The sequence below is a fragment of the Perna viridis genome, chromosome 13 (genome assembly GCF_037379345.1).
Source record: "Perna viridis isolate PV_CMFRI_1.1 ecotype Kerala chromosome 13, ASM3737934v1, whole genome shotgun sequence".
Classification (NCBI taxonomy): Eukaryota; Metazoa; Mollusca; class Bivalvia; order Mytilida; family Mytilidae; genus Perna; species Perna viridis.
Window position 1 is genome coordinate 14413659 of NC_142457.1, and position 16556 is coordinate 14430214.

The window sequence follows — 16556 nt, forward strand, 5'->3', positions numbered from 1 at the left end:
TTGGTCGTTCCCTCCGCCGGACTCGAACTTGTACCGCTGTGACATCTATGGCAACACCGCCTGCACAAAGTACAGCGCCTTAGACCACTCGGCCAGCTAGGCTATATAAAATATAGCTTTCGCAGGCCAGGTCATTCCTCCTCGTAGGATTAATCTAGTGATGATCTAGTTCATGTAGGTGTTATTATGTAGGAAAGAGGATCAAATTAATGATGCATGTCACAACAAATCAATATTATACAAACATCTCAGAATGTGACGACTCTATTCGCTACACTGCTCCATCGGATCAAATTGATACGGGGAAGATATGTAAACGAAAGATTCCCAACGATGTTAGAACGATGTTAGATGCTTGAATTAAGGTAATACTAATAAACAAAAGAGTCACCAATAAAGGCGATTTAAATTATGACATGATGCATGTATGCTAAATATGATTTATAATAAGTTAAATCTCCTTTATTGGTGACTCTTTTGTTTGGTGACACTGCAGAAGTTTTATGGTCGTCATCATGAACTCGTGGATCGTTATGTTGAATCCATCAGCACCATGAAAACTGATTTATTCAACGGGTCATAGTTTTCCTTTCCTCGTTTGTCTACCCCAGACTTGACTTTTTATAAGCAACTCGGCGGGTGTTTCTAGAAAAGCAGAGGACGCTTACCCTACCGGTGCACCTGGTCCATGCTCCCAGTTTTTAGTGGAGTCCGAGTTGCTCATTTACTTTTGTTACTTTGTATGTATGAGTTTAGTTACTATATGTTCTTTGTTGTGTATGTCTGTTTTCCATGTCTGGTCTTTGTCCCTGGATTACATTCTTTTGATTACCGCTATAACCTTGGTTCCTTTGATTACTCTTTTTTAATAATTACCTTAATTCAAGCATTGCCCAGTACAAAATAACAAAGGCACGTATTAAGCATTTTGATTAGAGCGACGTATATGAGAGACAAGCATTTACACACATAAATGAATTTGAAGGAAACATCGTTTTCTAGTTTGTTCCCATTGTTTGTTTGCTCATTAAAAAAAGTATCATAAAAGTGTCATACATGTATAAAGTCGAGTATATGCTTGATAATGACATTTCATCTCATATCTAAGAGTAATCAAGGGAACCAAGGTTATAGCGGTAATCAAAAGAATGTAATCCAGGGACAAAGACCAGACATGGAAAACAGACATACACAACAAAGAACATAAAGTAACTAAAATCATACATACAAAGTAACAAACCAAATGAGCAACTCGGACTCCACAAAAAAGCATCGCGTGTGACCATATTTGTTTGGATGTAGTTACGTTTTTACGAATGAATGATAATTTTTTTTCATTGTTGGCGTATTGTTGTTATCTTAATTTGCATAGTTTTCATGAACCCTTTAGCTTAATATAATTTGACAAGAGAATATAATGTATCTTACTTAACTTACATTATCGATGTTGCATTTAGTAGTAGAGGCTTAATATTTTATATTTCTTGCATTTTACACGTAGGTAAAAACTTCACGGAATTTCCAATGTAGAACGTATTGACATAAGGAGACCAATCTGCATTTTATTATTTTCGTCCGCAACTAAAATGTGGAATCTTCTAGTTCGTGCTTTTTTTTCAATATTTTCATCATGTAGAACTATACTCGACGTCACATACAGCACATTTTCGAATTGAAGCTGTAGTTTTTAGATACCCGAACTTACGCCGACAAACCATCTCCTAGCAACCCGTAAACATGGCCGACTTTTGACAATGTAAATATTGGGACCAAGAATTCAAATCTCGCCGAAATTTAACGATTCAATGTTAAGGGAGAAGCCGCTTGGCTAATCGAATGAGCAAGTCATTTAAGACAATTTAAACGACGGTAGGTGTCAATTAAGTTGTAGAATTTTTTTTTTTCAGATTTTAACAGTATCTTATTTATGTGACGCCGAGTATAGATATGTTAGTTATTTTCATCGTTTTTTTTCTCAAATACAGAACTAAACGCTTTGTAAATTACAAATTTCAATTAATTTTTATGGTAGACAATGACCAATTTTCAAGAAATCACGGTGTCTTATGAAGAGACTGATGCAGATCAAAATGAAAACATTCAAGTATATCTGAATAGAATATAATTTGTCGGATGGTAATTAGAGTTTGTAATTAAAACAAAAAACATGTATTGCAAATTAAAATGAATCACACTGAACGATTTAGTTGAACTTTTGAGCAGAATTGAATAGATGAAATTGAGAAAGATTGATGAAATATGCATTATTCTGCTCGATAGAATATTATGGTACATAAAAACATACACTCCAGTATGGTTAATTTTGTCTCTATTAACATTATTTGTACAGTGTTTGAAAAATCACCTATAAAAAGTAATAGAAATATCAACGTTTTAAACGAGAAGCAACCTTGAAAACAAAAGTGTCACACACAAAAAAAAAAAAAAAAAAAAAAAAAAAAAAGAAACAGAAAGATGAAGACAAATTCAACTGAATGCAGTGGATCATTTGGAGAAATAACAATTCATGGTTCTTGTAAGACTCTTTTTGTAATACTCTATAAACGTTATTTCCATTGATTATGAAATAACAACGACAAAGGTATATGTCATATAAATACCATTTGTATGATAGAAAACACATGATCTCATGATTTAAACCATAGAATTAAAGAAATGTAAATCTAAACTAATACTAAACAGTAGACAACGAAAGCTTGTGCAGTTTTTTTATTATCATAAATAAAACTTTTCATTATATGAAGGGAAGCCGAATAGTGAGTACTGGCAAAATTGATTTGTTTTCATCAAATTGATTTTAACAACATAACAAACATCACGAGAAGATATGCAGGAATACATCCCCTTGTGATTCAAATAATTAACATATAGTACCAGATTCTTTATAATGATTAATATTTCAGAGGCAAATGCATAAAGCTAAAACTAAAGAGTTCCAAGACCAGACATGAGTTAAATGTAATATATATTGTGTTACAACGAGTTATGGAAATCATTTATTGGAATATAAAAATGACCTCGATTCTAACAAAGCGTAAACGAGCATTCATGATTATGATCCAGGGACAAAAAATAGGAAAACTTGGCCTCGGCGAATGTTTCTTATCCTAATTACCTATACAGAACCACAAAATGTAATTGATTAATATTCGATGTTACACTTATTAGTTCGACTTTGATGTAACGGTTTGACATTCTTTGCGTATAGATTTTGATCACAAGGGAAAACTATGCAAGTTGTGTTGTAAATAATGTTGGAAATATTATCCTTGATTTGTCTGGAGCTTTTCCTGACGAAGTTTTAACGGATTTGGGGTATGATCGTTACTGAATTTACCAACATGAAATATAAACATTTTGTAATTAACACAATTGGCTGGCTTTAAAATCGATTAGAAAATTGAGCAAAACCACAAAAAGGCTATTATTATTAATTGAAACAAACAAGCAAAAACCAGACATTTTTTTACGATATGTTTTAACATAAATACTGACTCGATTTATTTGAAATAAACTTTCTTATATTCTTTTGATTACCGCTATAGCCTTGGTTCCCTTGATTACTCTTTCTACACTTATGACAATATATAACCATGGAATCAGATTAAGGAGGGTGGAACTTGCAAAAGTATATCAAAGTATACATATCTTAAGGTGATATATTAATATATTTGAATACTGTAAAAATATTTTAATTCGTGAATACCAATTTTCGTGGACTAGAGAATAAACACAAGTTCGTGGATTGTTGAATTCGTGGTTTTGGAGGTTTTTAGTATACACATCGTATGCGTGGTTTATTCTTAAGTATCGCTTCTCTAATACTTAATAATCGAAAAAACTGCTCCTTCCCCTAGAACATACGTCACGTCGATTATTTAAAAACATATCGGCAGAGCTCATCTACAGCAAAAGAAACATCTGACAAAATACGTTAAAAATCCAAAATTATACTGCATTTATATCACAAAGAAATCAATTTGAAATGAAATATAACAAGATGTCAAACTTTAATGGCTTCTTTAAAATTCCGAGACAAGAAGCCAATATAACGCCTTTTATAAAAATTATTCTTGTCAATATCCATTTCAGCTAAAATCTTTTAACCAGACAGAAGCGAAAACAAATTTATTTGGCTTAGGGCAAAGAAGACACCACTGTTTACTATGCACTTAATCCTTTACACCAAAATTTGAAATCCAAATAACAAAATATTGTAAATGTCGTTGGGCAGTACGCGTGTTTCAAAGATTGATCAATCATCATTAGCTTAAAAACCAAACTCATAGAGTTTATGTCCTTAATGAATGGTTAAACCAAATGTATAGAAAAAGAAAGCCACTTTCAGCACCAACATGTCTACAGCGTGTAATGTAAAGAAGGAAGCGTTGTACACTATGAAGTGCTATAATAATGTGATTTCATTAAATGCTATATATTCAAAATTACAATTAAAAGATATATAGCTTGCTAGAAAGAAGGAAAAAGAAAGAAAGAATCACAAATATTTTATTTCGTAAATGTATTGACTGTTGGTTAAAATATCAAAGTGATAAATAAATCTTAAATAAAAGGGAAATTCGTATATGCTTCCCTCCGTATAATTTGGAGAAATTGCTACAAGTGAAATATTTCCAATTAATTGAAAATATACTGTTTGAGTTATTATGTTATCCACTTCCTTCGCTTGTATTTTGCTCAAAGCTTAAGAAAGTAGGAACATAATTCGTACAGCGAAAGGGCGGGGTCTATTTAGTCATTGATCATTCAGACTAATATCATTCTAGGTTTGACTCATGTCGGTTATCTTTATATATATCATGTATTAAGATTAAAATCTAACTTTCATGTATGTGTATTATTAGTGTTTGTTTCAACCTATATTGTCTACCCGTTATCACATATTCTATATCACACCTCTAGATCTATATCGCATACACTATATCACGCCCCTAGACCTATATCATATACACTATATCACACCTCTCACAGAAAATATCTGGAGTATGGTTTAAATACATGATATAATGAACATGACATGTTAAAATCTGTATCACATGCTGTATCAACCGAGAATTATATATGGGATATACGGTTTATACAGCATGTTGTACATATTTTGACAGGCGAACAGAAACGTCAACGAAGTAAACATTAAATTTATAAAATCTGGAACAAAATGTGTTTCCATCAGAAAACATAGATTGTGCGTATTTAGTAATGCTAAATGCCAGAATACCATGGATATCTACAAATGACTACGCAGAGTTGTAATAAAATAAGTAAAACAAGGAAAGAAAAACACAACGGGAATTTTATGATCAGATCCTTGTTTGACTGAATATAAGTCAGAAAGCAAACATTACGTCACTTATAATGTTATGGGTTTACATCCTTATTGTACAATGCTCTTTCACCAGAGACAAACAAATAATGTCTAGTATTTTTGTTTTATTTTATAAAATAGCTTCATATAATTGGGGTAATGAATGTTTTCTGTGTAAAGTAAGTGTATTTTATTTCAACGGGCGGTCTAACTCTGCACATATTGTTTATCTTGGAAACACGTGGTTAAAATTCCTTTGATAAATGATATATAGTTTATTTTTTAAACGGACATTTATATATTATTTACAGTAAATAATAAAAACTATATGTCAATAATATATCAAACTAAATATTACGTAACGAAATTTCGTTGAATATGCAAGTAAAATAGCAGAAGTGTTTTTACCATTTGTATGTGAAAAATGGGTTATTACACGTTCAATTTTGTTACATATTTTTATTGCATTGAACCGAAACATTTATTAATTCATTTTATTCCTGTGGTTGCGGTTCGATCAGTATATTAATCCGATTTTAACTTACTTTCATTGTTCTACCTTTGTAAAATCGACGATGTTAAAGCGTAAAAAAATACAGAGTGAGTTAAAAACTGAGGTCATTGTAAAAAATCGTATTACTTTGCAGACTCAAAATACAAATGAATCACAATTGATATCAATGTTCTTCGTAACATTAGGCTGATTGAAAATCACACTTTGGCTTCACAAAAAAGTTTTGAACAGAAAATGTTCTTCAACAAATAAACAAAGAAACATAGCATAGTTTCAAAGTACTACATTAAGCTTATACTGGTACTTTGTGATATGATGGTGGCTCAATTATGTCACAACTTCTTGTATTTTCTGTCTAATTAGATTAAGAAATTACATAGACTATAAAATAGGCTAATATTTTTTTTAATAACAAGTTAAGGTAATGACCCAGAAACAGGCCTTTAATAAGCGTTCTTATGCCCTTTCCGTATGTATATAAGATTGACAGTTTCAGACTGTTGTGTTAATTATAACCTTCAATGAATATCAGTATTAGTGTCAGTCTCTGTAAGAATCAGGCAATGGTTGAAAAATCGAATGATAAATCATAATTTTTTCACAGTGGTATCTGACTATTTACACCATCAGTCACACACAACAAAAAAATAAAAGAAAACAAATTATGATTTTGAAATTTCGAAATATAATTTCATAAAAGTGCATTGCAAATTTCAACTCTGCGAAAATCTCATTTTTGTAACTATCTGAACAAATACAGTGATGCAGAGTTCGAATGATGGTGGTCCTTGCAAATAGGGAAATCGTCTTTAAATGAAACCATATTTGTTAGGTCGTTGGGATTTTAGCATGCATATTTCAGATTTTTTTTCCAATTTGCCTGATTCTTACAATACTTACACTAAATAGCGAAAAAGATAGTGACATTCAATGTGACAGATTTTTAAGTTTTTTTTTCTACCTTGCAATATCTTTCATTGGAGTATTTTGATCTCATTGCTGTAAAGTTGTAATAATTATGGTATTATATAAGCGGCCGTTACCTGCATTAATTTTTTTAAACGTGTTTTCATATTGAAATCCCAGGGCGAGAGGTCGTTTTCACACTTTTGATATTTTGACTGTAAACTTCTCGATAAAAAAAAGAGAAAAAGAGCAGTAAAACATATATGTATTTGTGGAAAACGAAACAAGATTGATCGCCCGTAAGTTTATCATTATTTACAGTAAATAACACACGAATGGGAAATAATTTTCTACGTTTGTGTGATTGACTAGCATGTGCCTATATAAGTGTCATTTTTTTCTTTTACATCGCAACTTGTAGAAACACTCTTCACAATTTACTCATTTTTACACAGTTGTCACCATTACTGAAATTAGTACATGTTTTATATGATCAAGGCATCAGCTATGAACAAGTGAATCTATATTACTAGTTTTGAATGATTTTCCGGGCGACGTGAATTTGCGATACTTTTAATGACACAAGTTGGGCATCTCCATTATGTCATTTCAGTTCCTATTTAATGAACGAACACTGAATATCAAATCATCGATATAATTGCTTTTTGTTTTGTTCTTTACGAAGTGAAGCATAACCTAATTTGAAGAGCACAAAATGTGAAAGATTATCACGTGTCAAGAAGACATGCCGTCTTGCATTGGAATACTAATCTGGTGAATACACTACCACTGAAACCAACAGTGCTCTATTTGTTAAAATGTATATCTGTATTTATTACTTTAAATTATCGAATAAATGATTCAATTAATGCAAAGTTCTTTTGGGTGTTCCTTGTCTTTACAATTCATTGTATAGTATCAAATTATTTTTTTTTCTATTTACAAGAATGATTTTCTCAATAATTACTCGGGATTTTCTAGGAAAATAACATGTAAGACATCTGCGAATAAATACTTGTAAGTATCCATTATGTTTGATAACTAATATCACTTTTGGACATAATTAATATTTAAAGATGAAAACTCTAAACAGACAACAGCGATGAAAAGTATAAAGCAAAAATATTTGACGGACCTATACAGGTAAACATATTTTAGATGATTTGCATAATTATATTGCACGTGATTTTAAAAAAAAAAGTTTCAAATGCAAACATTTAATCTAGTAGTCTAACCAATCATACTTTTGATATAATATGATACATAGCAGCACTAAAGTGTAATACAAAATATGTGGATTTTTAAATGCTTATGAGAGTTTTATTGTAAACAATTACTCTAATCTTAACGACTGAGTAAGTTTACCATCCGATACATCCGGTAAATGTATGATACCTGTGATTGTTACGACCTCTTGTTATTCTCTATAGGTTTTTAAAAAAGTTCAATCCAAAATGGATACAACATTGTATCAATACAACAGTGATTGTCACATAAAATGGAAGTATATCAAAATAATGCAAACTGATAGACAATAGACCATAAGCGTATGGCAACGAATAGTATGGATCGAGATACGCATACTTTGTTTTTCGAGATAGTACTTCAATGGAACCAATTTCAAATTAAAAATAGTTGGATGACATTATTTCTGACAAAAACGTTGCTTTGGTATTAAGAAAATTAATGGCCATCTGTGGTAACGAACATATGACGTATCCGCTATCATAAAAAAATATTTACTGCCTTTGTTGCACGTGTGAATGGTGTGAATTTTAAGGAGGTAGACCTGTGGTAAGGGACACAACTCTTAAAAGTCATTCGAACGTTTGTATTCAGCATTTTACATCAATCTTATGTACGCAACTTGAATTCATTTTATTCTGCGTCAAACGAAAGCTCTGGCTTTGGTGAATTGGATATGATACAAGCATATCACTGATTTCATGAGTTATGTCCCTCACCCTATGTCTACCGCCTTAAGGTTTGATGGAGTCACCGACCGTTTTATAAGGAAAAATAAACAAAGTAAAACATGATACTAATGATTCAATATTTTTACCTTTACATATCAGATTATTAAATTGACAAATTGATAAGAGTTGCTGCTGAAGTAAAAAATTAAAAAAAATGTCCGTACCCGAAAACAATTTAACGTCCGAAATATTATCCCATTCTTTCCCTCATGATAAAATGATTGGTGCCTAACCAATTCAAGTATATTGATATGAGCGTGATAGAAACTTAATACGAAAATAATTTTCAACTGGCTGCAAGTTTTGGATTTAGTTACCAAAGGCGTTAGTAACAAAGCTAGAAGATAGTTAATGATGGAGTTTGACAATCAAGACTTTTACTATTTATGCATTGAATACATTGCATTTAGTTGACCTAATTTAGACTTAACATCGATTTAGAATTTTGCAATATCACGGCAAACTATGCTGTGCAAAAATAAATTGCAAAACAAACGAGTTTTCAATAGTTATGTCTCTCACCTTAGATCCAATATAATACCATATAAATTACAATGCATTGATTTACTATTTACATCATTTTAGTCAGCTGTGTGAATACAGTTGTATTTAATTAATTTAACAGTATTAAATATACTAGGAGTTAATACAGTCTATACTGCTCTTATGATGATATCCTTCTTTTAATTAATCAGATGCTTTGAACACAGGTTAATATAATTATTATTTATTTAGTTGGGAATTTTTCAGGCCCTTCTATAAGTTAACGTTATCTTCCCTGTATCAATTTGATCCGATGGAGCAGTGTAGCGGATAGAGTCGTCACATTCTGAGACGTTGTACACATGTATGTATATATATATAGAAAGGTCTGAAAAATTCCCAACGATGTTAGAACTGTCAAATTTGCGATGCAAAGTTTTGGTCGTTCCCTCCGCGGGACTCGAACTCGTACCGCTGTGACATCTATGGCAACACCGCCTGCACAAAGTCCAGCGCCCTAGACTACTCGACCAGCTAGGCTATATGAAAATATAGCTTTCGCTGGCCGGGTCATTCCTCGTAGGATTAGTCTAGGGCTGTAACGTAGTATAATATTGATTTGTTGTGACATGCATCATTAATTTGATCCTCTATCCTACATAATAACATCTAAATGAACTGTCCCGTACTACTATACATTGTGTAGTATATATATATATATATATATATATCTCAGATTTAAATTGTTTTTCAAGTTAGTTGGTGCTGAAGCCAACCTATATAAATTGTGAAATAAACAGAAATAAACTTACCTGTGGACGTGGTAAACACTTCCAATTTGTTCATTTATTATTGTTGCCTTGTACAATGTATGTTATATTTTAGTATTAAATGTTCTTTTGTGTGTGTGTGTGTGTGTGTGTGTGTGTGTGTGCCTGTCTGTTTTCTATGCATGGCCTTTGTCCCTGTTTCACATTCTTTTTATTTCCCTTTAATTTTGGCTCCTTTGATTACTCTTCCATCCTTCCAAGATACCAGTGTTCGTTTTCTGATCAGAACAATTGGCAAAAGAAAAATTTGTTCTCTATAATCAAATGACTTCTAATATACCTTCTGGTTTTCAAATGACCTTTTTCGATTAACTATTAATTAATGACGCATTATCAGGTGCAAATGTAATATATCATGACTAGACACGAAAATCTTCAAAATATGAGAACATTATAGGTTGTTCACATGAAAGAAACAAAACATATGTAGCATTTGACAACTGTTTATTTTTCTTTTTTGTTTGTTTGTTTTTTTTTTTTTGTTTGAGTGTATGTTTGTTTTGTTTTGTTTTCCTTTTTATTCGTCAAAAAAGCATTTTAATTCACAGTTTGTACTACATAATTTGCATTCGATTCGAATTCAGTCATGAATTCTGTAAATTATTTACAGTTTTACCTTCTAAACACAATCTCTCAAGGTATGTTTTTTTTTTTTGGAGAGCAAAGCCAAGATATTTTTTTAGAACGCAGGGTTAAAATGAATTTGAAGTGTAATAGATGGAGTCTCTAATAAATTTATCATGCATTCAGTTAAACGAAATTGAAAAGACCGGAAACTGGTTTGGTTAATACTGTTCTTTGTTTGTTTATCAAAGTTGAACATACCTTTGAACCTAGATTTCATAATGTCTGGTTAAGACAAGTTCTCGAATTTTTCGGGAAAGGTTTAGACGTGTTCCACTATATCAAGCTCCGGACAGCGTATGGCGTTCGGAATTCATTTTAGTCGCTGCAGTCAGCCCTCTCCTTAAATGCAAGAATCTTGGAAAGTCGGGGAAAAGTGAATGATTGAACGCTACGTTTGATTTGCATAATGTTCAAAAATTTCAAAAGGCTTGTCTGCAGCGGTGAGTAAGAGCGGAAACGCTGCATGGAGCTTGGAACTATATATAAAGCGTATTCATTTTTTCTTTATAACCATAATATTTTTTATCAAGAAGATCATCAAAAATGTAACTAAAGTTTTCATATATTTTGGCCTTGTCATATTAGTAGTTTTGATAATAGGTTTCCTTTCATCAGATTTATTGAGTATTCAGAGAGGAATCTTGGAACTATACATCGCGTGATTCGAGGGGAAGTCTTAATTTAGTGAGATCTGGGCGAAATGAAATGGGATATGGAGCAATAAGAAATGTGTCATGGGACAATGTATGGGTACAAGGCAATGGTTAATTGGGAATTGGGATTTTTCAGACAATGATTTATAGTAAATGAAAATTTATTATTGGATAAATATTGTATTAAAACAAACCAACAGTTATTTTTGTAGCATGTATATCCCATTTTTATAACGTACTAAGTATTCGGCGATCTTGAATATCAAATTGGAATGGAAACGGTGAAATGAGAATGTGAAATAAGGCAATAGGGAATGTGAAAGAGTGATTGATATCGTGGAGAGGACATTTGGAACAATGAGAAAGGGAAACTATCAAACTGACCATAAATAACCAACCAGTCAGTATATAATAAAATGAACAATAGCTCAACCGTGGCTTGATGAAAGTATTCCTACAAACATACATTGTCAATTTCGTTTAACCGATTTAATGTTAAATTAACCGCAACTCCACCAAACACCCTTCAACTTCATTATATCCCTGTGTTCCAATTTGTTTTCTTTTTTCTTGGCTTTGCTGCTAAATTGTTTTAAAACTTAATCATCAAACAATTGAATAAAAAAGAATACTAAAAAATAATAAACACATTGTGAAATCTTACCTGGTAAAAGAACGGAGTACTGGCATTTTCGGTACCGTTTCGATAAATAAGTTCCATTGAAGCTATCGTTGAAGTCGATTCATCCATTTCTTTTTGTTAATATTATCCTTGCTCAATATAAAATGTCCAATATCTCAGTAGAGTAAGGTTCCTTATCACTCACAATATATTGCAATGTTAACTAAATTGTCATTCTTAAGATTTCATTTTCATTATCATCTCGAATATTTTTTTTCAGTCAAGTATAAATAAAACTAATTTAACTTTGAATTATGGTTTCTTATTTAACCAGATCAAAGTAACGTTTTTAATCAGAACTGGGTAGCCAAAGGTATCACTTCACTCTATTTCCGTGCGCAATTATTGTTCAATTTCAACCTCCTTAAAAGAAAGTTTGATCGGAATGAATATGCCTGTATCAAAGAAAAAATAATACTACCAGCTTATGATTTCAAGTATGTTTAGTATACACAGATATCATTCAAAGAAGCAATACTGATCGACAAACTTCACTAACAGTACTACCTATTAAAACAACCAATGCCGCATTGATCTACAGATCGTCAAAGGTGAAATGATGAATAGCATGTATAACTTTGATCTACTAACTGTTACTGCCAATCACAGATGCGTGGTTAACTTCAGATATCTTGTCAATAAGGGTATACACTCAATTGTTACAACAATAATTTGTTCATTACGGAAAACTTATCATAGCAATGAGGATAGATACAAAGTTGAATTGAATAATGTTATTTCTTGGGGAAAAACAAAACAAAACAAAACAAAAAACAAAAACAAAAAAACAAAAACAAAAACAAAACGAAAAACAAACAAAAAAAAAAGAAACAAACAAACAAACTTGAACAAAAAAAAAAAAAAAAAAAAAACAAAAATAAAAACAAAGTTCGGCATAATGTATGTATATATACAGTTCCATGCAATACAATTTTCGAAAGTTTGATTTATCGCTTTACATGATTTATCTATTGTGCTGGTAGAGTCCGAATTTCATCTTAATTTTTTTGAGTTTTCACAATGGTCTAGGGCTAGTTATACAAGCAGTTTTCTTTTCTTATTTCACAAGAGACATGTGTAAGGCACAATTAATGTTCCTGCGAAAAAAAGTCAGTCCTTCGAGTGTCTTAAGTAGTAGTCTTCGTAAGAATCATGAACATTCTGTAAAATGTGATATATCCCCAAAACTGCATTTTTTTCATTTTTGTTGTTAAGTTGCTTTAAGACTGATACAACTTAGGTATATAAATAGGGTTTTCATATATACACTTTGCAAAAATATGTCATTTTGAAGATTTTGGACTGAAATATGGGTGTTGCAACATCCAACTGGATACATGTATTGTCATTTTTTTCATATTTTAAACAATAATTTTGGACAATTATTGAAATTAAAACTGTTCAGACCCAAATAACTTGCAGAAATATGTCCTTTTTGAGAAAATGGACTGAAATAAAGATGTTGCAGCCACACACACACGATGGTTGTTTTTCATTTTTTTTTATCGAAATTTCAAGTGTTCGCACTCATTCATTTTGCAAAAGAAAATCTGATTTCTACCCATATTTTAAATTTAAAATAAAGCAGGACTATTCATAGATGCATGATAGAGTCATTCTAACAATTACAATCGTTCACAATGTATACATTTATCTATAGTTTTAAGAATATTTAACATGATTATTTCTCATGCAGCTCGGAGTTGCGATAATACAAGATGCAAGTGTCGCGTGATTTCGGTAATTCTCGAATCCGACTGCGAGATTCTAATATCGATATTGATTGTACAGGTGTAAAACTACTACTAAAAGTCCCATTACATTCTTAATTGTTGAATTAAGCAAATTTCAAGGTCCCAATCTTTTTTTAAAGTTTGTTAAAATGACCTTTAACAGGTTTTTTCAAAGAGCGGACCCTTTAAAGACTCTCTCATAAAATCTGCAGCATACCTTTAATGGCTTCTAAGAAAGAACGGTGAAGTGAAACTAGACAGGTACTGAAAATACTACTTTCCTTTTGGAAATTTGACAAATCAATGGGCTTAAGACAAATTATTCTCTACATCAGAGTTCACAACTATTGTATTCAGTGTGTACCTGACATCATAAGCTTTCAGATGACACCCAGTTTGCATATACTGACTAAATCACAAAAATATACAATGCATCCTAGGAACTACTTTGTTTAACGGACTACTTTCTGGTACGTGCAGGCGACTGGTTCTCCTTAATAGTGGTATCATACCTACAAAACCTTTTTCATCTTAATGCATTATATGTGTTTGATAAAATTCTATATAAGTCATATCTCTTATGAACATGGCTTCTATGACACGTTATTTTATGTTTACTCAAGCATTTAAAAAAATACCAAAAGTAAAAATATGTACACTTTCCATACACGCATCACATTTTGCATGATTCGTAGCTGGAGTCCTCAATATAGTCCGAATTTCCTCTGACTCTGCAATCCTCCTCTTTTTTTTTATCTTGATATTGATATGTCGGGTTGGGTTTGGGGGGGGATCAGAACGATGTGCCATACATACCGCGGAGTACCGCCCTTCACACGCTACTAACTACATTCAGGTTGTAATCCTGTAGATGATGTATACCTAGTTCAATTAGGGATTCATTTTTCTTTATGCTGATGAAAGTTTTATCGGCTTTTTGTCATCAAATCTCGGCAAAAAGAAGTTTGAAAGCCTTAATCAAGAGTCAGCAGCCATTTCATTTCGATTTCCACATTTGCGTGACGCAAGCGAGATTTGGTCGTATGTAAATGAGATTCCGTCATGCACAGATGGTCACGTGAGATCAACAAACACCGCCTACTTTGTGTATCTAAACAAGCGTGTGTACTGAAACAACATGGAGTCGATAATTCTGAATTGGGACAATGAATAGATTTGGAATCAAGGTGGAAAATGGAGATCGTCGTAAATTTGATGGACGCATATTTAAATGTGACTTTAACAGAAATTTTAGTAAGTTTCACTTAATTTTTCATTATTCGTATCCCTTGTCCCCTACTCTTTGTAATTCAGTTCCCGCAATTTTATTTCCGAAAATTGAACCAATTTATGCGACATGTATTTTGTTTTCAAAAAAGCGACTTCATAAAAATTGGGGCTGAGGTCTTTATATTTTTTTTATTCCATTAGTGCAATCCTAGTACCCATCACACCAGCCTATTTATACCCCCAATGACATGTATTTGTCAAGGAACAGGTGCAGAAACTAATGAACAATAAAATTTCTTCATATGAAATTACTGAAATCATAACCAAAAATGAATTAGATTGGTATATGTACATGTATTTGTCATTTAGTTTAAAAATAGATTTTTTTTTTCACTTTGACCATGAACAAATAAATAAGGAATGGGAAATATAAAAAGTGAGAATATTTGTTCAAAAATGCAATATATCCATGTTTTGGAAATGTTCTGTGAATTCAACGGATGATTCAAGTCCATAAATAGTTTTGTTTTATTATGTACATTTAGCATTATCACTAGAAATGACAACTTTTCAATTAACTGATTTTTGCTTTAGGTATCAAAGAAGGTTGTGCTACCTTTCTCCTGGCATCACCAGAATATGTGATTAAAGGGCACTAGAGAGACATTCTGTCAGAAACATTAGTCTCTGAGTATGAACATATTAAAATGTCATAAAATTAAGGTAAAATATACTAATATTTTAGATGATAGTGTGTTTTTTGACTGATGCGATACAATCTAATTGCTCTAAATATGAAAAGAAAGTAATTTTTATGTGCAAATGTCCATATTTGTTGTATATTGATCATTGGGAACACATTTTCCTTGTTGCAGAAGGACAAAAATTCCAAACTTTCATAAAGTATTACTAAAAGTACTCTTTTTTTTTAAAATAATTTTGCTATTTTAACTAATGGGATGCCATTTTATTTATCTAAGAAGAGAATACTGCATTGTTGATATGAAAAATGTCCATTTGTAATATATGGTACATTGCAAAAACATTTTGACTGATCTTGGAATAAGGAAATATTAAAATTTCATTAATTTCTGGTAAAATATACTCAGTTTTTAGATAATAGAGTGTTTTTGACAGACGCGATACAATCTAATTGTTCTTAATATGAAAAGGAAGTAATTGTTATGTGGAAAATATCCATATTAGTTGTAGATGGATCATTAAGAACACATCTTCCTTGTTCCAGAAGAACATAAATACCAAACTTTCATAAAGTATTGGTAAAAGTGTTCTTTTTTTTTTTAAATAATTGTTTTATTTTAACTAATGGGATACCATTTTATTTATCTAAAAAGAGAATACTGCATTTTTGATATGAAAAATGTCCATTTATAATATATGGTCCATTGCAAAAACATTTTGACTGGTCTCAAATGTTAAGATTTTGAAATTTAAATAAATTGGGGTAAAACATTCTCAATTTTAAGATACAATAGTGTTGTTTGTTTTGTTTTTTTTTGTTTTTGTTTTGTTGTTTTTGTTTTTGTTGTTTTTGTTTTGCTTATACGATGTCAT

General features: G+C 31.4%; 1 protein-coding gene across 2 annotated transcripts in view; it reads right to left on the reverse strand.

Moving 5' to 3' along the window:
- LOC148599688 (cardioacceleratory peptide receptor-like) overlaps positions 1 to 16556 on the reverse strand; it is a 49809-nt gene that overhangs the window by 13532 nt on the left and 19721 nt on the right. Inside the window, exon 1 of one of the 2 annotated variants that reach the window (XM_088558560.1) lies at positions 12001 to 12566. The exons of the other annotated variant lie outside the window; for it this stretch is intronic. Within the exon in view, the coding sequence (XP_088414686.1) occupies positions 12001 to 12087 (87 nt within the window). The 5' untranslated portion in view covers positions 12088 to 12566. Of the gene's footprint in view, positions 1 to 12000; positions 12567 to 16556 lie in introns of those variants that run through there. 2 annotated transcript variants of the gene reach the window in all.